Source organism: Pecten maximus, chromosome 17 (assembly GCF_902652985.1).
Source record: "Pecten maximus chromosome 17, xPecMax1.1, whole genome shotgun sequence".
In the NCBI taxonomy this organism is placed as follows: Eukaryota; Metazoa; Mollusca; class Bivalvia; order Pectinida; family Pectinidae; genus Pecten; species Pecten maximus.
The window spans coordinates 6,828,229-6,856,204 of record NC_047031.1 but is presented as its reverse complement, the minus strand read 5'-3'; the positions used below and the strand labels follow the sequence as shown (position 1 = coordinate 6,856,204).

At 33.7% G+C, this 27,976-nt stretch overlaps 1 protein-coding gene across 1 annotated transcript; it reads left to right on the top strand.

Moving 5' to 3' along the window:
* The first annotated feature begins 17,370 nt into the window (after positions 1–17,370).
* LOC117315867 lies at positions 17,371–22,519 on the top strand. Its single transcript, XM_033870272.1, is given in 9 exon segments — positions 17,371–17,568; positions 17,890–17,952; positions 18,045–18,184; positions 19,123–19,192; positions 19,731–19,968; positions 20,352–20,523; positions 20,729–20,752; positions 20,754–20,863; positions 21,080–22,519. Coding segments are annotated over 9 exon segments (1,230 nt in total). The 3' UTR covers positions 21,295–22,519.
* The last annotated feature ends 5,457 nt before the right edge of the window (positions 22,520–27,976 follow it).

Here is a 27,976-nt window from a genome sequence, read left to right as displayed (position 1 = left end):
AGAGACACGACCAAATCAGGTTTACAGAAGAATGTATATTTACAGGGACGCATATGTCACGGTTCCTGCACAATTGTCGCTTGTAATATAAACTTGATAGGAGGAATTTACCGTTGTGTAGTCGTTAAGTGTTATACAATGAGTAGGTATAATGTTACAGGTCCCGAACTTTTTTTTCATAATTATTTGATATCGATTCTGTAATACTTAGTTGTAAAAAAATGATATTTTGAGGAATGGAGCATCAGTACTGTTCGAATTACACATACTCGGAAGAGGACGACAACACAGAAGGGTATTATTGGTCTGAGTCTGAGAGAAATATCAAAAGTCAGATAATAGACATGATACTAAACCACGCCTGATCACTTTAGATAATTGTACTTGGTGTCTAGTGTGCATGATTTGTGTGACGAGTCTGACTTTGAGGACATTTTTCTTTGCTGCTAATAAATTGTGGAGAAGGTTAGTGGACTTGGAGGGCGCAGGACTTGCATAAGGGGGCACGGCGACGCACTCGAAGGTAGCGCGAAGCGTGAATATGGCGAGAGATACGAGCATGAACTTTTTTGATCCGATCTCGGAGAGAGATATCGATAGCTAATCTAATTCTAATTATTTGTTTCATGTTCAGCAATAACTTCTCTATTTTTGATATCGTCCATGAAATTGGGACATACCAAGACATTCACCGCTACCCGAATCATCCGTGATATCCTCTTGCGTTGTAGCTTGAAATGATGGTCCAAAAATATTATCTCTTATCGCCATTCGTTGAGACAAGTACATCATGGACGAGCCAACTATCAAAACATCTTAAAAACCTTTAGCTAGACATAGCTTATGTGAGAAGAGAGACAACTCAAACATTTATATAATGTATATATATTCATTATGTGAATAAATATAAAAATATGTGCATGTATTATCTGTCACACTATTTGTTAATAAGTGACATTAATGTGCATTTTGAAAATAAGTTGACAAACATGTCAATTTCAAATATTTGTACTTTTATTATCATTAAAACGGATAACATCAGATACAATACATAACTTTGCCTTCATTATCTATAATGTTACTTGCAGCATTTTGGGCGATATGAATACATATTCGTTAATATAAGAAATAGTAGCTGTTGCCCATTTCTAATTCCAGTAACTTCCTATAAATCGTCAGTTGTGATTGGCTGATGAATAGCGTTTGGTATATGTAATGATTTAGTAAGGACTGGTTGGCTATGTTTCCTTTTAGAACTATATCTGCGTTTGGGAGTATCCCATCATGCATCACGTCAGTCTTGGTTGCGAAGATAAACAATAACTTTAAGAGACATTTCCATGCCTCATTTACCCAAAACATCGCAAATAATTATTAGTTTTTCATATTTTAATGCACATCACGAAGAATCCAGTCATGCTTTGTGTACAATATAAGGTAACATATCAGGTCTAGAATCATGTCTGAAACTAAGTTGACGAATGGGCATAGCATGAAATGGCAAGTTATCGGAAATTTCTTTTATGAATGCGTATTTACGTCGGGTTCAACTCATGTTATGATGTATATAGATAATCTACGACTGTTAGACTGTAAATTCGCAGCATTTCCATGACGGAGTAAGATCGGTCCTTATACAAATCAGGTCCCTGCAACCTACCACGGCTTCGACAACAGGACCGCTTATGGAACAAGGTCTGCCACAAGAGATGTGTCAGTAATTACGGGCAGGTCATGGTATCAAAAAGCGTAACGTTCGGCACTACAACTATGAATATACTAGATACATTCTAGTTGGGTGATCTTTGGTTAAATAGCTAGAAACATGTACTGGCAACTATGTATCCTCACTATGCGGGTAAGTATATAGTGAGGGGGACTTTTGTGCCAGTCAGCGTAGACAACACGCGCGCGAGAGAACGATGTGTGCTGCGGTTCACTTCGATTCGATGCATTGATTCGTGTTTGTGTGAAGAACATTTTTATATGGAACTTGATGGGCCTGTTTGATTTGCGAGTGAGCGTGAATGTGCTTTCATGTAATTATGCATTTGAATATGATAATTTTTAAATATTTCTTGTATAATTTCTATTGTTATTGTTTCAGTACCATATACATATTACTGACGCTTGTCCAACGTTATATATCGGTTAAAATAAGCTCAATTAGTATACGGATTTAGAGCTAGCACGCCTGGTAGATATTATATTATTGGAGTGCAGTTTCTGATTACAGCCCTCGCGATGTACATGTGCGTTTATAATCATTGGTCTAAGAGCAAATAAGGAAAACGATATAAACAGGCTAACACAAAAATGATTAATTTGACATTTTACAAACCTTAATACCATGATACACTGTAGATATCATTGTATGAGAACATACTCTCACATGAGATTTACACAGATGGACCATAACTTTTCCAAAACAAAAAATGCGAAGTTTGACACATAAGTATTTTTTATTACTTAAAATGCTTATACCAGAATATCCGAGAACATGCTCTGAGTTGTGGTTTTAAAGAGTAATATCCGATTCTGCTGGAATGCACATTGTGAATCATGTTATACAACTAAAGCCGTTTGATCAGGTCGAAAAATGGTTTTCGTTATCCGAAAAACAATCGACCGATAATTGACTCCAAAAATATTGTACATGATTATCTGTTGCATCAATATAGATCTGAAATGTAATGGTACGAGAATTACTAATAAGAATTCATCATCCGCTTGCGCATCTAAACAGGTCTGCTTTCATCATATGATACCAGCTTTCCTGACGTCTTGATATTGCAGTGAATGGATGGTACCCAAGGTTTCTTTTTGTTTTTAATTATATTCATCTGTCACTATGTTTTAAGTTTCCCTTGTTTGGGATGTGTTATATTTAAGAAAAGTGAGAAAATATTCAAACAGGCGACAACTCGTATATATACGTGTATAGGGACATCTCAACCCGAGTGTAAGCCTCGTCCTGACAGGCCAAAATATTACCTTTCAAGGTTGGCTTGCTACTACTGACTCATAATCGAAAAAAAAACAAAAACAAAAACAAAAAACTATCATAACGCCAGATAGTTCGAAAGCCTATTAGGGTCATTTTGAAATGTGAAATAAAAAAATAAATCACGTTAAAACGTGTTAGTTATCTCGTTAAAACGCGATGATTATCTCGTTAAAACGAATTATTTATCGAGTTTTAACGCGGAAGCTATTCGTTTTAACGAGATAAAATCAAACTTACGCGTTTTATTGATATAGTTATCGCGTTTTAACGGGATAACTATCGTTTTTTAACAAGATAACTAACGAATTTTAACGGGATAGGTAATGCGTTTTAACGAGATAATTTTCGCGTTTTAACGAGATAACTATCGCGTTTTAACGGGATAAGTGATACGATTTAGCGAGATACATATTTTTTACTCTGCTTTTCAGAATGGGCTTTCGTAAGATAGTGTTTTGTTCTAGTGGGAAGAGATAAAATCCTAATGCCTTAAAATACTTTATAATTAGTCATTTATCCCCTTTACCATTATTTTCTAATCCCCGTATTTTGTACAAAATACTCCTTACCGTGAAAGCATGTGAAATGTATCTGATATTCTCTATCGGTTGTTACCAGCTTTATACCTGTACCCCTTACCTGATTTACGATATTTTGTGTTAAATGTCATAACATGAAACCCATAACTTCTACCCTGAAACCCTATGACGAGTACCCTACTTGGTAGCCCCGTACAGTATATCCTGTACTTTATACTTCGTACCTTATATCCCGTACACTACTCCCGAACATCATATCACATACATTATATCCCGAACCTTATACCCCGTACCTTATTCCCGTACCATATACCCAACACTTTTATACTCCGTACCTTATACCCCGCATCTTATATCCAATTACCTTAAACCCCGTACATTACCTCGTACTTTATATTCCGTACCTTATACTCTGTACCTTATACCCCGTACCCTATACCCAATACATTATACCATGTGCCTGTACCTTATATCCCGTACCTAATACCCCTTCCTTATACCTCTTACCTCATAATTTGCACCTTATACCGAGTACTATATAAAGTACTATATACATTATAGGCACATTTACCCCCCCCCCCCCCCCCCCCCCCCCCCCCCCCCCTTCCCCCAAAGGGCAAACGTGATACTCCATGATCATGAAATTCACAGTTTTACTATAGCACCTTAAAAAACTATCTATCTATACAGAATTTCGGGTTTAAATATAATTCTGAAGTTTCAGCTTATTTGACCACCCTTTTTGGCTTCGCCCATCAGCCCCTGGGGATAAGATATCCAGAGCCTTATAACCCGTAAGGTATAATCTGTACCTTATACCCGGTACCTTACACTCCGTACCTTATAAACACTACCTTATACTTCCTACCTAATACCCCGTACCTTATACCTCTTACCTTATACTTCCTACCTAATACCCCGTACCTTATACCCAGTACCTTATATATTGAACTTATACCCCGTAGCAGCTGACCGCTACTTTAAACTCCGTACATTATATCCCGGAACTTATACCCTGTAACTTATACTCCGTACGTCATGACTCGTACCTTCTACCGGGGACCTTACACCGTTAGTTTTACCTCAAACCATTAATCACGTACCTTATTCCCCTTAACTTATATCCAGAGCCTTATAACCCGTAATGTACACCCTGTAATTTATACCCTGTACTTTATACCCTGTACGTTATACCCTGTACCTTATACTCCGTACCTTTTACCCCGTACCTTACACCTCGTACTTTATAACCCGAACCTTATACCCTGTCGTTATATTCCGTACCTTATACTCCGTACCTTATACCCGGTACCTTATATCTCGTACCTTATACTCCGTACCTTATACTCCGTACCTTAGGCTCCGTACCTTATATCCGGTACCTTATATCCCGTACCTCATACTATATACCTAATGCCTATTAATATATAAAGTACCATATAAATGATACTAAAGTTTAACCCCTCCCTAGGAGCAAACGTGATACGCAATGATAATACAATTCATAATTTAAATATAGCATCTTACCACCAATCTATCTATAACGAGTTTTTGATTCTTTTCTTATTCGGGTTAAAATAAAAGAGTTTTGATGTTGAGCTGATTTGACGACCCATTTTGGCCCCGCTTATCAGCCCCATAGGGTCAGTCAGGGCCAGCATGTGTATACCATCAAACTGTCATCACTTGGTGATAATGTTAACCAAGTGAAGATGAATTTCAATAGAAATGAAACAGATGATTTAAAAAAAAATTCCTATGTTGAACATTTTGTTTGAAAGATGTGCGTTATTATATCATATTTTTTTTTAACAAATAAGAGGCTGGAAATTTCATTGAAATTGACCCTTCAGAAAACTTTTGAAATAAAATCGTGTGGATATGCATTTCTTCACTTTATACCCGATGTTACTTTGCCTGATATTTGTGATATCATGATATTTACTTTGGCTTCGCTTAGACGTTTTTTAATGTATGCGAAGCTGAAGTAAGCGATCTGAGCTTGTACTTTCTTAAATGAACGTAGGCATACTATGCTACATATTTAACTACGAATCCAGTGGCTTGTTGAAATGTCAAGCTCTTATTTCCCAATAATCATGCTGTGGTTCTTGGCCGAATGCAGATTTCAATAGCATCCCAACTAAGTACAAGTCCTCTTGGTTACACCAATATAAAGTCTGACAATGCGGCATAAACTCGGATGACTGTTCAAATTCTGTGAGTTTTAAAATCATACGGGCGTAAGCAATCCAAACACATTATGTTAAGATACGAGAATGTATACACAATGTAATGTATTCCTAGGTCACGTGGTACGATTTATGAACAAACATACCTGTCCTTTACCTACGGGCGGCGATATCGAATCCCACGGATTAGATTTTCTACAAATACCTCAAAAGCCGTACTTTGTATATCGACAAAACTGTCTTTCTATATTGATAAGGCTTGATGAATAACGATTCGATACGTTCAATCTTGTCGAACTCTTTTTTGACATAAACTCGAGGTTCCCTAGCTACTGATAGAGTCATAACCGAAAAAAATCGATCGTATCCCAGATAGTGCTTTGTTCCGGGATTTCGTTAAACATGTTTAACAACTTCGATATATAAGCAAAACCACCCATATGTGTTGTAATTAATAAAGGTATGTGATAAAAGCAAAACCACCCATATGTGTTGATCTGTCGAGTCGGATCGCCCGAGTTTCTTGCGCGGAGGAAAATATCACGAGTGTGCGGAGCCATTTGCGGTTTCAAGTGGCGTCACATCACTATGTATTATTTTCGTTTTCAATGAAGAAAAAAAATCGTCATATCGTCAACTCGTCATCATTATAGTTCGTCAACTGATTAAAAGTGTAGGCCTAGTTGACAGATCTAGGCAGTTTACACTTGATCGATATTTTTGTACTGATATTAACTCCCTTCTGTTTTCAAACTGAAAATGTAAAGGAAAATCACAGCACTAATTGATGCGAAATCATTTATTTTCAATCAGATATATTTTAATAAATTCTCCCAACTGTCAGTGAAAGTGTTCGGCATTTAATTATGATTTAAAATACAACATCGTTTACTTCAAGCAGCAAACTTTACAAATACTGTTTAATTTAATTTGATTTAGCATTAGTTAAGCATGGATATAGTAAAATAATCAAATTAAACCTATATATCGATGGCATCAAACACATTCTCCATACCTAGACATATAGCTGATGGGCTGTCGTTGAGCGACTACGTCACAGCGCGTGCAATTCATTCACAAAAACAAGTGACATGTCACACCGAGTCATCGTCATCGTCAGTGATTCGTAGCATTCTACGATGTTTCCTAGGAGGAGATATAACTTGAGAGGAAGAATGGGAAGATATTTGAAAGGAAATGTTAAATGTGCCGCCAGTAATATTTGCCCCAGAAAACATTCCCGTGGCAAGATTTTGACAATCTTCAGGTGACCTTGGCATTGGATTTTTAACTGGTTCGACCGCGTTTTCATAACTGGATATTTCTCTTTGCCACTTCACTACGAGAAATTGTCGATCGGACAGACTTTGTTGACAAAGATGTTTCGGGGACATTTTGTAGAAGTTCGCACATTTCTCGTTGCTGCTGCATGGATGCCACTGCATAATATTATTCACACTGTTGACATTTTTATGACACTCAACTGCATGATTGTTGTCGGTGCTACGCCAGAATGCAAAAGTTTTGTGAACAGAGTTTTTCGGATTGATTGGTTGGTCTTTTTTCCAACAAGGCCGGCATTGTTTGCCATGGTTTTCATCATACCAGAAAGCTTATTTTCCCCCATTGGTTGATTTTTAAACCAACGTTTACCGTTCTCGTTGTGATTGATAGCAAGATAAAGGGGATATTCTGCAGCGTTCATTTCGTGTGGCCTGTGTTCCGCGTAAAGTTTAAATTATTTGATTGGACATCTGGATGAATTCTCGGGATTTACAAAAAGTTTTGGATTAAATGACCTCTGGTGAGTTGAATTGCCTCCACGAGTTTTTGTTGATCTTTCATTAAATTCCAAATATTCTTGGCCGTTTTCGTCAGTTTTCAGTTCAAGATCCCCCCATTGTAATTGCCTGTTTTCGTCGCACACCCTGAACCCCAACACTTTTGTATTATGATACCACACAGTGTTGAGTAGAGACTGCGGATTTTCTTTTACTCATTATATAATCACGCAAGTCTGTTATTCCTAATGTGAATGAACGCTCGGGAGCAGTTGTAGATACATGATCAGACGGTGTTGTCATTGTTTGGGGGACGGGCATAACTTGGAGAGAAGACGCAGGTAATGAGGGGTTAGATGTTTGTACGGGCTGCTGTGAAGGAACAATGTGATTTTCTTCGTCTTTTACAAACCCTTCCTCGTTATCCACTTCATCAAATATAATATCATGAAGAATTTCAAAGTTAACGTCCGAAAGTTCCATGTTGTGATGATAGACTATGAGCTGTCAAACAGACTCTAGCAGACGACAGAAATGTCGGGAGGACAATATTTATTTAAGAGAAATAAACGTACATTTAAAATATTCAAGTAATTGATTTTTATTTGTAATTAAATGCATTTATTTAAAAAAAAAAATGATTTTATAATTTTTAATCAATGTTGTAAGATACAGCGTCACTTTATTTCTTCCAATGAACTTTCTATTTTTAGTTTCATGGAAAAGGGAATTCCCCTTAAAAGTAGTTCCGGCTAGTATGGTGATACAACATCGTGTATCACACATTTGTGATACAAACCGACAGAAAACATCCACCGAAATTTGTTGTATCACTATTGTAAGATTATATAGGTATGTGATATAACCTCATAATGTTTAAGATTCTTTACAATTAAGGTCATTCATCCTCTTTATATTTGTTCTCCAATCGCGTATTCAATTAAATATTAAACTGTCTTGTTGTTTTCTATAGTCGATACAGATGCCAGCATTTTGCAAACAAACATGTCATATTGTGCTAGCGTCTGTATCGACCATAGACACCCAAAAAGACTGTTTAATGCTTAAATTTACATTCTCGACATATCACTTTTTTAATTTTGAAAATCAAAATAGATTTAGAATAAAAATGCCAATATTCAGCGACTTCGTCAATGGGGTTCGACAAATAGACCAGCATTTGTTTTTAAAATTCATTTGTCACGTGCACATTGGCGAACAAAAAAGTACATTGAAATAATACGAAAAAAACAGTCTGTTCAATTATTTTTATGATTTGTGGAACAATATTGTATATTTTTTTAATATATTTTTTGATTCTCATCAAAAACGAATTCTAGTCCTAGTTTTTTTTTCATAGAGCCATATGATTGTTTACATTAGTTACAAGTTGTGTCGGTGGTTGAAAATATCCAAGCGCACCATGGATTGATGTCACGTTTTGGGTATCAATTATGCTCACATAGACTGCAAATATTTTTGTTTAGTTTATATCTTGGCTTTGCCACCAAAATGTTAATATTGCATCATACTCCTTACCGTTAGCCATGTTCTCTAGTATACCCTATCACAAAACTTATTTATTACCTGAATATTTTATCTTGAACTCCGTACCTTATACTCTATACCTTGTATTTAATACCATTACATGATGCTTCGTATCTTATATACTGTACACTGTACCTCACAACACTTACATGATACCCTTTACCTTATAAAATGCACACGGCACATTGCATCCCTAATCTCCATACCGTTTACCCCGTAACTTATAGCCTGTACCTTAAACATATCTTATTGACATATAATAATGAAAAAGGGATTAGTCAACTAGTTTTACCAACTTATGAACGACTTCCCCCATTATTATATCCCGTATCCTATACTCCGTACCTTATACCTTATTACCGGTACGTTATACCCCGTACTTTATATCCCGTACATTATATCCCGTACCTTTTACGCGTACGTTATATCCCGTACGTTATATCTTGTATCTTATACCCGTACCTTATACATCGTATCTTATACATCGTGACTTATAGCCGGTACCCAATTTCACTATCTTATACATCTTACCTTCTTGCCCATCAGTCCCTTGGGGCCAGTCAGGACCAAAATGTGCATATCATCAAACTTTCCTTATACAATACAATTTTTCAAATTTAAAGATTAACTAAACGTGTGATTCCATGTCCTAAAATCGATTTTCGATATCACTTTGCATTATACCCCATATCTTATACCCCGTACCTTATATCCCGTACCTTATACTCCGTACCTTATCCATCGTACCGTATAGCCGGTACTCTTTATCCCTACCTTATACATATTACCTTTAACACATATATTATACACCGTACCCTATATTCTGTACCTTATACCCCTTACCTTAAACCCCGTATATTATACCCAGTACTATATAAAGTACTAAATAGAACATAGTAAAGTTTAACCCCACGGTTTTAAGATGTACAAATAAGAGGTTGAAAATTTCATTGATATAGACCCTACACAAAACTTACCCTTTTGATATAAAAACGTGTGGATATGTATTTTTTCACGTTATACACGATGTTGCTTTGCATGATATTTGTGATATCATATTATAAGTTTACTTTGGCTTCGCTTTGATGTTTTTTTAATATATGCGAAGCCGAAGTAAGCGGATCTGAATTTCTACTTTTTTAAATGAACTTAGGGATACTATGATACATACTTGAAAACGAATTCGGTGGCTTGTTGACATATCGAGCTTTTATTTTCCCCATAACAAAGCTGTGGTTCTTGGCCGCACTGCAACTATCAATAACATTCACACAAAGTACAAGTCCTCTTGGTTACATAAATATGGAGTCTGACAATTATGTTAACTGTGTGTTCATGTTTTTTTTTTTTTTTTTTTTTTTTATTAGTTCCAGACAAACATATACATCAATACTCTCTTAATTATGTACATGTAATCAATTTTTATGAATACTCCTACATTTTTGGTGTATTTTAAATCTATTATAATCTACTATTACATTCTTAATTATTGGGCAGTATAGTGTATGTAGAATTGAAAACAATCAACCAATGAATATATTGCCTGGAGCTAATTGAAAAATGGGATTGGGGGATAGTTTGGATAAAAAGTAGAAGCTGATTTTGAAAAGGAAATACAAAGATAAGAGAGAAAGGAAACATAAAAGGAAGAAGAGAAGAGGGAACGAGATTTTCGACGAAAGCAAAGGCAATTTCTGAAAGGGTGACAAAAAAATAACTGACTATTGCTAATAAAAACATTTAATGGAAAAGAAACGAGTCCAACAAAAACACAAGCAAATTGAAAAAATATAAAAATTAATTACGTTGGTAAATTGAAATCTATTTCATAATGAAAGACACTACCTTAATGTAATGGTTATATTTATTTTCTAAAAGCTGAATGGTAAGCACTGAAATCCTCAATAAAAGTAGCTTCCTTGTCACATTTTTTTGCTAAGTATCTCTCGATGTTATATGAAGTTTTAAGGTTACTAATTAGAGTGGGTAAGTACAGAGCTTTACCTAAACACTTTTGACAATAAATATAGTGCTTCATATTTAGTATTATAATATTTTCTGCTCTGTTATTTTGGTGTGGGTTTTGTGCTATTTTACCAAAAATGAAATCTTTTTTACATACATTAAATGTCTCATTACAAGTAGCTTGCAACCAAATTTGGAAAGCCATAATTAAATTTTGGACTTTATTACATTCCCAAAGTACATGCTGTATTGTTTCTTTTTCTATGAAGCAGAAATTACACAAATCAGACTGAACAAAATGAATCTTTTTCAAATAAGTGTTTGTAGCTAAGACATGATGATTAATTCTAAATTGCATCCATTGTAGTTTTGAATTTTTATTTGTGTCAAAAGGCAATCTGTATATTTTTTTCCATTCCTCAATAGGTATATTTCCAAATATGGTGTCCCACTTTGCTTGGCCTGTAGGCAATACATTATTTTTATTCAATACATTATACATATCTCTTGTACCTTTTTTACTTTTAATAACAATATCAATATACAGTGGTATCAATGGTAATGTAAGTGTTTTTTCAAAATTCCATCCTAATCGTTTGACTGCCAATATAATACCATTATAATCAAGGAAGTTAGTATTTAAATTAAAAGCTTCATTAAATTCATTCTGTTGAAGAAAGCTGCCATCTTCTTTAAGTAAATCATTTATAAAAATCACACCTTTATCAAACCATTGCTTATAATATACAGTATTATTACCTATTTTTATTAAATCATTATACCAAATTGGTAGAGATAATATTTGTTCTGGCATAAATATTTCAATTTTCCCTCTTAATATATTCCACGCATTAAAAACATCAATCCAAAATTTGTTATGAAGTACATTTTTGATATTATATTCAATATATCTATTTCCTAACGTTAAAAACTTATTTCTATTAATTTTTGTAAAAAGAAGTGTCTGCCAATTTGAACTTTTAAGACAAATATTTCTAATCCATGTTGATTTTAAGGCCATTTCAAAATGTTGGATATTAACCATTTTCAAGCCACCTTCTTCATAACATTTCACAATAATATCTCCTTTGACCTTTGCTATTGGACTTCCCCAAAGGTATTCATTGAACATATTTTGAATCTCTTTCATAGAAGATTGGTTAGGTGATGGTAATCCTATAAATAAGTGTGTAAGTATTGGTAGTAGCAGTGTTTTTATTACGGTTACTCTACCTATCGGAGTTATATATCGTCTATTCCACTGTTTAATTAGTGCCTTTAATTTAGCAATTTTTTCTTTGAAGTTAGACTGAACTATTTTACTGAGGTCAACATTGAAGTTAATTCCTAAAAGATTAAAATGTGTTAAACCCCATGATAGAGCAAGATTATTGACTAATTTCTCTGAACTGTATTTTTTACTTCCTATCCATATAACTTGTGTTTTTGTGTAGTTTAATTTGAGTCCCGATATTTCCCAGAAGTAATTAAGTTCTTTTAAAGCATACCTAAGTGATGTTTCAGTACCATCTAGAATAAGAGAAGTGTCATCAGCGAATTGTGATATAAGATGTTCTGTTGTGTCAATGTTTATGCCTTTTATGTGTGTATTTGCTCTTAATTTAATTGCTAATATTTCTGCACAGAGAAGAAAAATATAGGGTGATAATGGATCTCCTTGTCTACAGCCTCTTTCTAGTTTAATGGGTTTAGATAAATTTCCACCTTGGTTTACAAAAGAAGAAATATTATTTGTAAAAGTTTTTATCCAATGTTTAATTGAGTCCCCAAAGTTAAAAAATTCTAAAACTTGATTTATAAATGTCCATGAAACAGAATCAAAAGCTTTTTCGAAGTCTATTAAAAGAAGCCTGCCTGGTATATGTTGTTCTTCTGTATAATCCATTACATCATAAATTAATCTAGTATTATCAGCTATATATCTGCCCGGAATGAAACCTGTTTGATCACTATGTATAAGTTTATCTAGAACTGATTTAAGTCTTTTTGCGATGCATCCTGAAGCTATTTTATATATAACATTTAAAAGAGAAATGGGTCTCCAATTATTTAAAAACTGACGGGGTTTATCTCCCTTTGGTATACAAATAATGATTCCCTGTTTTTGAGTTACAGATAATTCACCTGTTTCATATCCCCGATTTACTGATCGAATAATAAATGAATTAAGATTTTTCCAAAAAAATTTAAAAAATTCAACAGTGAAACCATCTGACCCAGGACTTTTATCATTTTTCATACTTTTTAATACATCTGTTGCTTCCTTATAATTAATATTACCTTCTAAATTATTTTTTTCATCGACTGTTAATTTAGGGATATCAGTAAGTGAGAGATCATTAATCCATGAGTAATTAGAGGGTTTATCATTATTTCTATAGAGTCTATCATAGTACTTTCTGGTTTCTTCTAAAATTTCCTCCTGCTTTGTAATAATTCCCATCTCTGTTTCTATCCTTGGTATTATTTTTTCTGTGAAATTTCTTTTTTCCAAACTACAAAAATATTTTGATGGTTTTTCCCCTTCTTCTATCCATTTTACCTTTGATCTAAACATATTTCCCTTCAATTTTTTATCTCTAATCTCTTCTAACTCTTTTTTACATTGATAAATATCATCATTATTTGTAATTCCCTCCCTTTCTTCTAAGTTCTGAATTTTGGTAATCAACTCTGTTTCTATTTTCGAAGATTGTTTTTTTTTAAAAGAGGCATAAGAAATTGTTTTTCCCCTGATTTCCATCAATAAAGTTTCCAAAAATAACTGGTCATCAATAATAAATTGTATTTCATTTTCATTTATGTTATCCAAGTTATTTATATCATAGATTGGCACTGCATACTGTTTCTTTACATCTTTTATTACTTTCTTGACTGTTTGTACATACTCAATATCGTTTAATAAAGTATTGTTGAAATTCCATAGACTTTTACCCCTTTTGAATTCTTGAAATTTTATTTTTAATGTAATCATGGAGTGGTCGGACTTATAACTTGATTCAACAGTACAATTTAATATATTTGATAGGACATTCCTTGAGGTTAGAAAAAAATCTAGTCTAGCTTGTTTTGTAGGATTTTTTCGTCTCCATGTAAATCTTTTTGTATCTGGGTGAAATTCTCTATACGAATCAACTAAATCACATTCATTTATAATATCAAGTAATTTATCTCTTGCATTTGGATTATTAATATGTTTGTAATTATAAGTGTCTATTAATGGATTTAAAACCAAATTAAAGTCTCCACAAAGAATATTCTTTTCATTGTTATAATTTAATAATATTTCATCTATTTCTGAATAAAAACTTGGATTATCAGTATTTGGACCATAACAAGTTATTAAAGTAAGTCTGTTCTCTTGTATCGTTAAGTCCAAAACAATAAAATTACCATTTGGATCACATGTAGTATGATGAATAGTGTAAGAAAAATTGTTATTAAATAATATTGCTACCCCTCTGGAGTTTGAGTTATTGTTACTAAATTTACATTCATATCCCCATTCAGTTCTAATCCTATTTTCTAGTTTTGATGTAAAGTGTGTATCCTGCAGACAATATATATTATATTTTTTCTCTCTAATATACATAAAAACATCCTTTCTTTTTTTAAAGTCTCCAAGGCCCTGGCAATTAACTGAAGCAATTGTTAAGTGTTCAGACATTTAAAGATTATTCTGTTATTCTTTATATATATTAAGATATCTACCTAAGTATTGTCAAATAATTTCAAGATTTTACCAGGGTAGCTTGTTAATTGTATTAATACCGATCGCGATACTTTGTCTGAAGAGAAATCTCGAGAGAAATGACGAAGGAATAGAGTACAGATCAAGGAGAAAGGTAAAAAGAGATAGAAAGAAAAGCAGAGAGAGAAGGAAATGTTTTCCATACTGACTGAAAAAAAGGGAAAAAAGTGAAAGGAAACTAAACAAAATATGAAATATGCCATTGTTCAGCATTCTATGGGATTTGGCTATTAAACAGTGAACACTGAAACAATTAAATTTATTATGCTTGAAAAAAAAAAAAAAAATTTTTTTAAATTCCTGAATTCTGTTTATGTATAAACCAAAGAATATCTAACAGTATATACTAAGCCTTACAGTAAAGCTATACATGCTACAGTATTTATATTATTTAAGTATATGTGCAATCCTTATACTCTTGTGTTATGCACTGTATGTTAGGCTTAATTCAACTGTATACTCGGAAAAAAATTGATGTAAACAAATTAAAAAATCTGAACTAATAGTCATATCTATATATATACAGAAAAGACAAATGAAAAGTCATAAGGGACTTTTACAAAATAGTATATACAATCCAGTTTTTATAGGTATATCATGTTTGAAAACAAATATCCTTAGCTACGTTTGTTACTTTGAAGTGGAAGTGTCTTCTTTTAGTTTTTATTATCAAAAATGAATTTAAATGTAGAATATAATAACATAGAGGAAGTACCCTTTTATACCACTATTCAAATTCACATCTTATAAGGTATGTTAAGAATTGGTGATAACAAAGTGTTTTTCCAGAGTTGTGGACCTACGACTGTTTTCTAAATAATGTATAAATTAAAGTAGCATCCACAAATTTATGAAAGGAAGGAAAAAAGGATGAAGAGAGTTAACTGTGTGTTCATGTTAATACAGTATAAACTCGGATTACAATTCAAATGGGGTGTTTTAAAATAACACGGGCGTAAGCCATTTCAACACGCACCAACACATTACATTAGAAATACGATAATCTATACACAATCCAATGTATCCTTAGGTCGCATTGTACGATTTCTGAAAATCATACATTTCCTCCACCTCCGGGGGCGATATCGAGCCGAATGGATTTGCTACCAATATTCCTTAGGCGTAGTTTGTACCTCGCCAAAAACTGTTTAGTACCCGCCTCTTGCAATCAATACTAAAATAAGCATGTGATCAGTGTCCTATATTGATAAGGCTTGATAAAAAGTCAGTCGATACGTTCAATCTTGTCGAACACTTTTTTGACAGACACTCGAGGTTGCCTAGCTACTGCTGACTCATAACCGAAACATAATAGATCGTAACCCGGATAGTATTTTGTTCCGAGATGGAACAGATTTCATTAAACATGTTTAGAAACTAAATATAACATCTTAATGTCTAAAGATTCTTTACAATTAAAGGGGATAAAAACAGAAGTGATATAAACATTGAGGAAATATGCTAGAAATATGCTTCAATGTCATCCAAACACACTTCAATTTGAATCATACTCGATGTTTTCTCTTAGTTGTAAAAACAGACATAAAAAATTAAATTACACGTTTTATTGAAAAGGGCGAGAATGGGCAATCCGTGTACTGGTAGGCTCTCTTTAGCTGTGACGTCATCTATGCCAATATCGCCGCGGGATCTGTCAGACGTCTGCGAGAGCAAATTTGTTTACATTAGTAACCAGCAGTGCATTGACCGATCATGGTGTAATGTGCTGCATATAACTGCACAAACAAAAGTGGACAGGGAATAGCACTGTATTCGTTTCCGAAAGATGCTAAGTTGAGGTCAGTGTGGGTATCAAATGTAAAATGGGCTTGATTTATTCCGACATCTCACTCGAGGTTGTGTGGAGAGCACTTCGAACCCGAATGTTTGACAAAAGATCCGAGATTGATGGCGAGAATCGGTTTCGAGCCGAAGTTACTTCGACTGAAACCTGATGTTTTTCCTACACTATTTAATTTTGGAGACATGAAAACTCATGAAGTAAAGAAGGGACAGCTAACTAATCCAAGAAGTGCATTCATAAAGAGAAGACGTGTATAGATAGGCGTGTCATAATCGTACAATCAATAAAGTACCGATCGATACGTGATGTCCGCAAGGATATCATATATATGGAAGTTTAATTCAATATTCATACAACCAATTTAATCAGATGTTTCTGAGAATATCTCTTTTAATCAAGAACTTCAAAATACACGTATTTACATAATTACATACTGGATAGTTATCAATAGTTTCCCAGTGTTGATGACCGTTGGCCACACCCCATTCCATCACGAACAAGCATCTAAATAACAAAACAATAATTATAAATAGAGAAAATTTATTAAATCTTATTAATAAATCAATTATTGAATTAAATAATATTAATGTTTAGTCCATGCCAGATATATTGTTCATGGGTATATGAATTATTGATTGATATTCAGAATTATTATCTGAATCTAACATAGAATCTACATGTAGCACAACATGCAGCATGACAAACATGACATATTTAATGAAAATGTATACTGACATTTGTTTTGCAATTTCATTTCAAAAGATGTATGCTGAAATGGAATGCATTGGTCATGATGAACCAACCACAGAAGTGTCCTATAAGGAGCCAGTGTATAAAGTGAACCAGGTCCATGTGTCAACACAGACTTTACCTGAAACTATGGACGGCTGTGTTGGCACTGAATCATCTAGATCTATTCAGACATATTCTTTGGGTTGTCAGACATCCTACAATCTTGTGGTAAGAATATATTTCATGTGCAAATGAAATTAAACATTGCATAGCATTGCTTTTTATTATTTCATATAGCCAATTAAACTGTACGAAAAGTTGAAAACTTAAATGTGTTGCATTTTTTTTTTTTTTATTATAATCTTGGTAATTGAAATTTTAGATACCACTAACCAGGGTATGCACCACTTGAGAAGTGTCATTTGTAGGTTAGTATCATTGTTTGTAAATTCATGACACATTTTATATAAATTGGACTTTTGGAAACATTAAACTGTTCCATTTGCTTACAAGGAAATGCTGTTATGCATTAATAATACTTCGTTGTAGCAAAGACGACATGTATGTATACAGAATGAGATAAAGGAAGCTGTGAAATCTTGTGGGATGCAGGTAACTCCTGATCAGTCATCTGTTGCTACACAGAGTATGATGACCCTGTATACTAAGCCAGAGCTCAACTCCTTTGCCAGTGATCTTGACAGTTTTCTCTCCTTGCTGATGAAGACATCAATGGAAATGACCCTGATTGGACCCCTATGGCTGAGGAGGAGGGGGAGGAGTATGAGACCAATGGTAACACAATATTTGATATGGAAGAAACAGAGCCAGACAAAGCCAGAAAGTATAGTGTTTGAACATTCTTTATTTAAATTGCTTCATTTGTGCCCCGTTTGTGGTAAGGGGAACTTAGATCACACTAAGACACAGGTGGGCACATGTTTGAGTGTACTTTCAGACTATGATTGTGGATTTAGACGCAACTGGTCCAGTCAGCCATTCCACAAATCAATGCCATGGGGAAATCTGATCATTGCAGGTGCTGTTTTTTTTACTGGAAATAGTCCAGTAAAAACTTTAATTTTTCTGAAAAGTGCATGAATAGCAGGATTGGGATTGACATCATACAACAAACTCCAGAGAAACTATTTAGTGCCCTCAACTCTTTCTGTATGGCAGTCTAAGCAGGAGGGGCTTTTACATAGCATCAGATCAGTGGGCAGGGACTTGAAGTTGAGTGGAGATGCAAGATGTCCATCACCAGGTCACACAGCCAAATCTGGATCATATACCTTGATGGATGTACAGATAAACAAGGTCATTGACATTCAACTTTTGCAGGTATTTTGAAAACATTTTTAAACCTAAAAATGAAATAACCGATATAAGAAATTCTACTGAAGGATTGTATTGCATGACAAGGCTGATAAAAGTTAAGATCATCTAAGTAAAAATTGGGAAAATTGAAAGGGTACACCTTAACTAAATGTTTTAAATGAATTTTCAATATTAAAAATGCAATAGTTAGCTGAAAAATCAATCATTTAATGCCTGAAAAATTTACACTGAGCACTGGAATATAAATATAATTAACATATTTTTTAACAATACAAATCAGGATCTGTGATTTGACAATTTTCCTAGTATCATTTTCTTAATTTGTATATATATATATATATGTGTATTTTCAGTCAAATGAAGTCAAAAATTCATATGGCATGGAGCTAGAAGGGCTTAAGCGTGGACTGCAGTTCTTGACCAATGAAGGCATTACTGTTACAGATTTAGTAACGGATCGACACAGCCAGATCAAGAAGTACATATGAATGGATCATCCAAGTATCAACCATTGGTTTGATGTTTGGCATGTAGCAAAAGGTAATAAAACAATGACGATTAAGCTTTTTTAAAAGGAATTTTAAGTGAATCTCATGTCATATAGAAGGTTAAAATCTTAAGAAATGAATTATATTTAGACATCAAATGCACAAATTTAGAATCATGCTTCCTTTATTCGTAATTACATTTTAGTGTAAAAGTTTGGTTCCTGGATATTTAATTTTGTGGTGTTGTCCAAAATTTGAAGATTTTGCCTTGATAAAGATATCTTACTGAGGTTCTTTAAGATATCTTTGTGCATTTATTATGCTTATTTAAATATAAGTTAGTATTAATTTATAAATCAAAAGCACTCTTGGTTGAGAGTTAGAAACCCTTCTTGGTTGAGAGTTAGAAACCCTCTTGGGGCCATTTCCAGGTACTGGCCATAGGTCGGTGGTTTTCTTCATGTATTCCAAGTCCTTAAATGACCTTATAATTAGCTGTTAATATAATATGAAATAAAATCCTTCAAAAGTATCAATCTAACTTATAAAACTATTGTTCCCTAGAGGTATACAAGAAGCTTGAAGCTGCTGGGAAAAATATGTCACCAGCCTATTGGACGGTGGGCAAGATCAATCAGCAATGACCTTTACTGGTGTGCTGGCAGCAGCAATGGGAACGGAGAGCTTGTGAAGCAGAAGTGGATCAGTATTATGAACCACATAGCAGATATACATGTAGGTCATGGTGACCTATTCCCAGAGTGTTTACATGGTGACTTGGACATATCTTGGATAAAGAAAGGTAATTAACCAACTATAAAGTAAAATAATTTGGGTATACAGTTATATATATCTGCAATAGCTTTTATTTTTTATCACATTTTTGAAATTGAACCTCATAAGATTATCTAAAATATTTATAAATACAATGAAACTACCATATAAAGTCCAGTTAGTGATCACAGTACAAAAGTGTCAAAAAAAAAAAAAAAAAAAAATCCAAGGATTCAGTAATATCAGTCTATGTAAAAAATAAAATGTCTATAAAAATAATTAGTTGTTTGTGTACACACTGAGGTAAATATGAACCAAAATTGTGTTCTTTTAATTATATACTTATGCATTTTGTAGAAATGTATAAATATGTATACATGTATTGTTTCATATATTATATTTTATTTTCAGACAGCAAGCAGTACAAAGAGGTAGAACAGGTTGTCCTTGGTAGGCTCCTACTGGCTGATATTCAGAAGTTGTCCCCTGGTGAGCAGACTTCCAGTTTGGAATCATCCCACAACATTGTTTGTGACTTTGCTCCAAAGTCTGTTCACCACTTCTATGACCAGATGAAATCCAGGTATGCATGTGATGCACTTTTGTTTGATAAGTTTTTTATTCAAAAATCACATTGCTTGAGACACTTAATTTAAAAAGTCATGTTTGACCTTTGAACTCTATGTACAGGTATATAAGGTTAGGTTGTAAGACACAGTAACAATTTATTTAAATCGTACTGTTGTCCTTAAAATGTTAAACTTTTCAATTTTTAATTTGTTTTCTAGAATATACTTGGCTGGACTGCATTTTTAGGGCCATAGCACTTGGTAAAGATGGCAAAGGACAATACAGGATATCTTTCCCAAAAGGGCGAAGAGGGGACCCTGTACCCAAAGAAGTAAAGGTCAAACAGAATTATGGTAAATAAGCTTTATGAATGCTTTTTGCCAACATATACTGAAAACAAACAAAGTGAAATGATTATTTTAATTTTATTTCCATTTTATTGATACTGATATGGAAATAAAGCATTTACAGTACATGTCTGGGGGTAACAAGTCATTATATGATGTTACATATCATATATTACATATTATCTGTTCATGATACATATAAATCATTTGATTCATTTTCAGACTATGTCATTGAACTCATGGAGGGAGTGGTATCGAGGAGAGAACTCTTCATAAGTTACTCTAAAGCAGGACAAGCCAGGAATGAAGAAATGGAACTTCCCCCACCATCCATAGCATCAAAGCATCGCCAAGCCTTGCCAGACTTTGATGCAAACCTGGTCATAGAGAAGCACTGTCGAAGATTCAACAGCAGTGTCTGCATTCCTAACATTTAGGATATTTAAAACCTAAATATGCCTGAAGGGAATGCTTTCCTTATAGCTGTTACAACACATGATGATATGTTTCTTCCCTAGCAGCTTCCATGTCCATCGAATGAACCTGCGATATGGTATTATGTCGATATAGTCTGAAAGGAAACGAGGGAGAAATAACTATGACACTATATATTGACAATAAAGATAACATTGAAAATTAAATATGTAGTACGCTATATGCATGGGTGATGCAAGTTATACATTGGAAGATATTTAGAAAGTGTTATCCATATATTTACAGATAGTTTATAGTATTTTTCTAAACTTGTGCAGACGTTTAACATTTTGTAGTCTTTACTGCTATACATGTGTACATACTTGTGCAGTTTTTCTTCTTCAACTGGACCATCGTCATCAACGTATTCAGAAAAAAACATGTTTCAAATACATGGATATTTGTACAATTAGCTGTGAATCCCTCATGTTGAGTTATACAGGGAAGCCCTTCTAGCTTTTCTTCAAGAAGTATAGCCATGTCAGCACAACACTTTCTATCCTCGTGTCAGAGTAGCCATTACTGTGCAATTTCTACAGGAGCACCTGAACAAGTGATCAATTTTCATAGTATATAACATTGAAATTATGTACATTTATGTATATCAGTTCTGTATTATAAGTGATAATCTGAGACAGCTCTCTGTACATAACACCCATTCAAAATTTGTCTTGGGGTCTGTAGATAACCCTATTTATTATTGTCAGAGATCTGTAAATCTGTACATAACATCTGTTATTTATTATTGTCAGAGATCTGTAAATCTGTACATAACATCTGTTATTAATTATTGTCAGAGATCTGTAGATCTGTACATAACATCTGTTATTTATTATTGTCAGAGATTTCTGTAAATCTGTACATAACACCTGTTATTTATTATTGTCAGAGATCTGTAAATCTGTACATAACATATGTTATTTATTATTGTCAGAGATCTGTAAATCTGTACATAACATCTGTTATTAATTATTGTCAGAGATATGTAGATCTGTACATAACATCTGTTATTTATTATTGTCAGAGATCTGTAAATCTGTACATAACACCTGTTACTTATTAATGTCAGAGATCTGTAAATCTGTACATAACACCTGTTACTTATTATTGTCAGAGATCTGTAATTCTGTACATAACACCTGTTATTTATTATTGTCAGATATTTCTGTAAATCTGTACATAACACTTGTTATTTATTTTTGTCTGAGATTTCTGTAAATCTGTACATAACATCTGTTATCTATTATTGTCAGAGATATGTAAATCTGTACAAAACATCTGTTATTTATCATTGTTAGAGATCTGTAAATCTGTACATAACAACTGTTATTTATTTTTGTCTGAAATTTCTGTAAATCTGTACATAACATCTGTTATCTATTATTGTCAGAGATATGTAAATCTGTACATGTCACATGTTATTTATTATTGTCTGTGCTTTCTGTAAATCTGTACATAACACCTGTTATTCATTTATGAGAGTTGTGTATAGATGGATATCATTATACAGCTGGTCTGTCATTCATGGTAGATGTCTTATAGCTGTACACGCATTGTACGTACATGCTAATAAATGTGTGTTCATACTTCAGTGAGTACACTGTATATACACCAGATAGTTTAACTTTGTTTTCAATCACAATAAATGATAAGTTTAATATGTTTGAAACATTTGTTGGTCGTGAATTGAACCCTTTCCATGAAACATGTCTAAAAATTGTCAATCTAAATGGACATGGATGTCAGACTGAAGGCACATGTCTTGTTATCATAATTAACTACAGCTACATGTAGTAGGCGAAGTCACTAATGGTCCGAGTTCGCAAAACGTCCGACTTGGTATAGTCCGAGTAAAGTTTTTATTTATTTATTTTTTTACCCTCATTTCTTTTTAAATATCGTGGCGATTTCTTTTATAACAAATGCATAATCTACTTTAAATCCATTTTATTTCACCGTCAGCCAATGTAAAATGATTGATTTTTTTAACGTAACGAATACGTATCAAATATAAACTAACCAGCTGTACAGTAGGCCTAAACATTTTGATGTTCGTCCACTTCTCCGTCGCTGAAGTCACTGATTCGAATTCGTCACTCAATTCAGACGAATCAGTTGAGGGAAGGTCCTGCTGGTCTTTGACACTAGGTTAGTACATGTACGGCTGGATTTCAAACGTAAAAGAAACAAACTTCTGGTATTTCATGATCGCTACACGGAGAGTCCATATTGTTTCCACAGTAAACGTTGTCTCGATCGCGGGAAAGCTTGATAATTGGCATAGATGACGTCACAATCCCGATTGTTGTTGGTCGTATCAGGGGCGATAAGCGATGTCAGGTAAAGGACGAGAGGCGTTGAAGTCGCTCTCATTTACAACACATTTAGATGAAAATACGTGTTTACTGCAGGTATTTCAATTAAAATCATTTAAATAACAACAATATTTACAGAAATAAATCAAAAAAACGTATATTTAAAATCTGTTTTTATCCCCTTTTAAGGACAGTGAAGATCTTGAATACCAAAATGAAGATTAAGACTAAATTTGAAATACGCACGTATATCAAACCAACTGGCTAGATATATTGAGTTCGTTATGTCTGGCATTTTAAAAGGCAGACCATACTGTATACCAATCAATTGTTTGAAATGTCAAAAGGTTTGTGCCCGCTGAATTCCATTTCCTGACATCTGATAAATAGGCCAAATTTAGTCTTGAAGTAGAAATTATTAATGATTGAGCGAGACTAATTATCTGGTCAAAACCTCAGTGATTAAAGCACCAACAAATAAACTATGCCATGTTGGTAGCTCAATAGATTGTTTTCGTCTAATCAGCCTAGATAAAGACACAAAAAAAACGACTATATAATTAATTTTCCATTGTTTCTACGCAGAATGCGGCTTTCTGATTCGTTGAGATTTTTGTTTCATACCACTATGGAAAAAAATCCGGGAATGGCGCGAAAAATGTTACGTCACAATACGACAATTGTCGTAGCGTATTGATTTTAGAAAAATAACCCCATACCAAACCAGTAAAATTGTACATAAAACAGGTTTTAAATTAGTAGCGGATTCGTACAGTTTGCAAAAAAATCTTGTTTTCATACCCCGATGAAACTAAAAAAAATGCTATCAATGCTTAAATGAAGGATTAAATGTCATATTTGCGAATATGCGAAGTAACTTTTATGTAAGTATCTTACTTGTGACAAGTAGAAATTCATTAGGGATACGTACACTTGATTTTGTAATGTAGATTGATATACTTTATAAGAATAAGTGTCTTTAATACATAAATATTATTGTCAGTAAATATTTTTAGTTACTGAAGATAGATCACATGATCACCTACATATTTATTATTAATTAACGCTAATAAATATATATTTATATATATAGTAATGATAATAAAAAACACAAACCAGAAATTCACACTAGCGCTTTCACATGATTTGAGAGCAAGCTCTTCAGGTGTAATGCTCAAAGCATGTGAAAGCGCTAGTGTGAATTTCTGGTTTGTGTTTTTTTTTATTATTATTACTATGTATATCCATCACAGGGACATAATATATTTTTAATTATATATATATATTATTTTTCCTTTAGATTATTCATTGACAGTAGCGTATTACCCTCGTATGGCCTATTTTTACCGGATTTGATGTCGCTTATGAATATCTTTGGGCAGGATGTAAGTAAACGCGTATCTTTGGCTCATGTATTTGACAAATATGATACTCTTGATGTTTTCATTAACAAACGATGTCTCCATTATTTTACAGCTTTAATTAATTATCATATATTACGTTCACTTATATTTTCTTTAACACATTTCACAACTGATGGTATATCATTGTAACGTCAGGGGCCAAACTGTTTCGTAGATAACACTCATTAAAATTTCGATATAAACAGTTTGATTATGGGTACATACATTTTTAAGGAAAGGACTATTTACGTGAAAGTTAATTCATTTTTGTAACATAGGAGCGCAATACTGTAAAAGTGGAAATATTCGCAGTGTGGAAATTTTCGTTTATTTCGCTATCAGTAAATCTCCACGAAAATTTCCACACGCGAATATATTAACATATAAAAATACTAAATATAAAATATACAAGTTTGCGCAAAAATATCTTGACGGCGCGAAAATATCCACACCGCGAACACTTTGGAAGCTGGCTAAGCGAAAATTTCCACGCGCGAAAATATCCACTTTTACAGTATTATAAAGATGTAATGCTAACTTTGTTAAAATAGATATGTCTACTAATCAAATAAAAATAGTACATAGTTCTGAATGTATTGTATGCAGTAAATAACAATAGTCACAGCGGTGTTTTGATTGATTTACAATATTATATAATCATAAGCATGTATCGGTGTCTCAAAAAACAAAACATTATAAAAATAATGTTAAAACATATTGTATATCATAACAATATACGCCAGTGAACCTAATACCAGGTTGACGTGTGTAACAGCTGAAGTAATCAATCCATAGTTTCTCATCTAAAACCAACACAAACAGACAACATTAATCCTCGTTATAAAATGTGTTTAGAGTAATTGGCTTGTGTACCATAACGTCATTTCTGCCTCGGTCTAAGTTTGTGTTGTAGTTCCACTATTGTAAGATGGAAAAACATCATAAAAATACATATACTATGGCTTGCATTCTTGGTCATGCTTAATTGGTTTTTCCCCTTTTTGTGTGGAAATACTTATTCCCATTTTCCTATAATAATTGTCTCGTCATAGATTCTGCCAATTCGAGACAAAATGAAGAGTAAGAAGAACTTCGACGGCTGGAATGGCGTGTTAGGACTTGCACTAGTGAATGTCACCTGTTTCCATGTTTTTTGTGGTTTTTACGGATACTTGAAATTTGGAGAAATGACCAAAGTGAATTATTTGTTGAACCTTCAAGGTGACGAATGGTAAGTGTAATTAGAGGTTAATTGGTTATCATTATAAGGTGGTTGATATCTACGGAAGCGTATATAGCACACGAAAGAAAAAAATATATTATGTTTATTCTGCTCGGGCAGAATAAAAAAAAGTATCCCCGGGCAGAATAATTAAACTTCAAATTTAATCAGAGAAAGAGTGGGTTTCATTCAATTATGAGTATACCTTCAATGGAGATGGATCGACATGAATACATTCGTGTATATTTTGCTGTCGGATATAGCCAGAAAGAAATATTGGCGTGTCTAGCACATAACTACAGAATGATTATAAGTCAAAGACATCTACGTCGATTGTTGAAACAACAAGGTTTCCGGAGAAGAAATCACCAAACGGATTTGCTAACAGTTGCGCTGTATCTAGAAGAGCAGCTGCAGGGTTGTGGTCAGCTATATGGGTCTAGATGGATGTACCATAGATATTTTCAGCAAGGATTTGTTGTAAGTCAACATTCAGTTAGCATTATAAGGAAGCTTCTTGACCAGAAGGCGTAGAAACGCGGAAGAAACGCAGATTGGTTGGCTGTCAGTACAGGAGTAATGAACCGAACGAGACATGGCATATGGACGGGTATGATAAACTCAAGCCATTCGGCATAGCTATCAGTGGCTGCATAGACGGTTTTTTCGAGACTGTTTACAATACAAACAATAACCCAATATTGATTTTGGGCTACTGAAATGTGCGATATTCGAAAACAGCGGATTTCCAAGAAATCTCTGATAGGGACACCGAAAACCGTTTTGTAGAACAAGCACAAACATTTCTCCGTAGACACGGTACATACTGAATTGCCAGTGAAAGAAGTTTCCTGTATGGTACTGGCGTCACCAATCAAAGGATCGAAGCGTGGTGGAGCTTTCTAAGAAAGAAATGCATACAATATTATATGGATATCTTAAAAACACCAAAAGAAGACGGGTTATTCACTGGCGATCAACTGGACTAGGCTCTAGTCCGATTTTGCTTTATGAGAATGACCCAGGTAAATATATTTTATATACAATCCCACATCCCCTCTCTTTGTCTTAAATTCTCTCTATGTAATATGGATTTTGCAGTAAATGTTATCATTATGATTCAGATTTGACGGTAGTCAATTGTAATGTTTGGATTTAGGAAGCATTGTCAATGGTTTTAAAACTTTTCAGTAGTCTATCTGAATAAAACAGAGATTTGAATCTTCATGTGGCATTCTTTGAAATATACTTTTTTGCAAATGTTTAAAAGATTTTTTTAAGTTTTAAATACGACGACCTACTTTATATCATACTCGTATATAGGTATCATTAAATGCGTGTTTCCGTCATTGTTTCAGGACGACATGAGCCAGAAGCAACACATGTGCATAAAATGCCAGCTGATAAGACAATAAACCGACCAGCAGGTTGTCCAATACTCATGTATTCCCTCAGGGAATTGCATGGAATGAATGACAAGCTCATTGATTTAGGTGATGTTCGTGAATGTGAAACTGCCTGTACAAGGAAGACTGTCCCTGCGATCACGACGTGTTTCTGGTAGTTTCTATCCTGATGGAAGAGCATGACTGGTGTGTTCCAAGTAACGGATACGAAACAGCACAACTGAACGTTAATCTACGAGAGCAGATATTGAACGAACTTCAGTAATACATAGTTTAAAACGGCATGCCGTTATATAAGA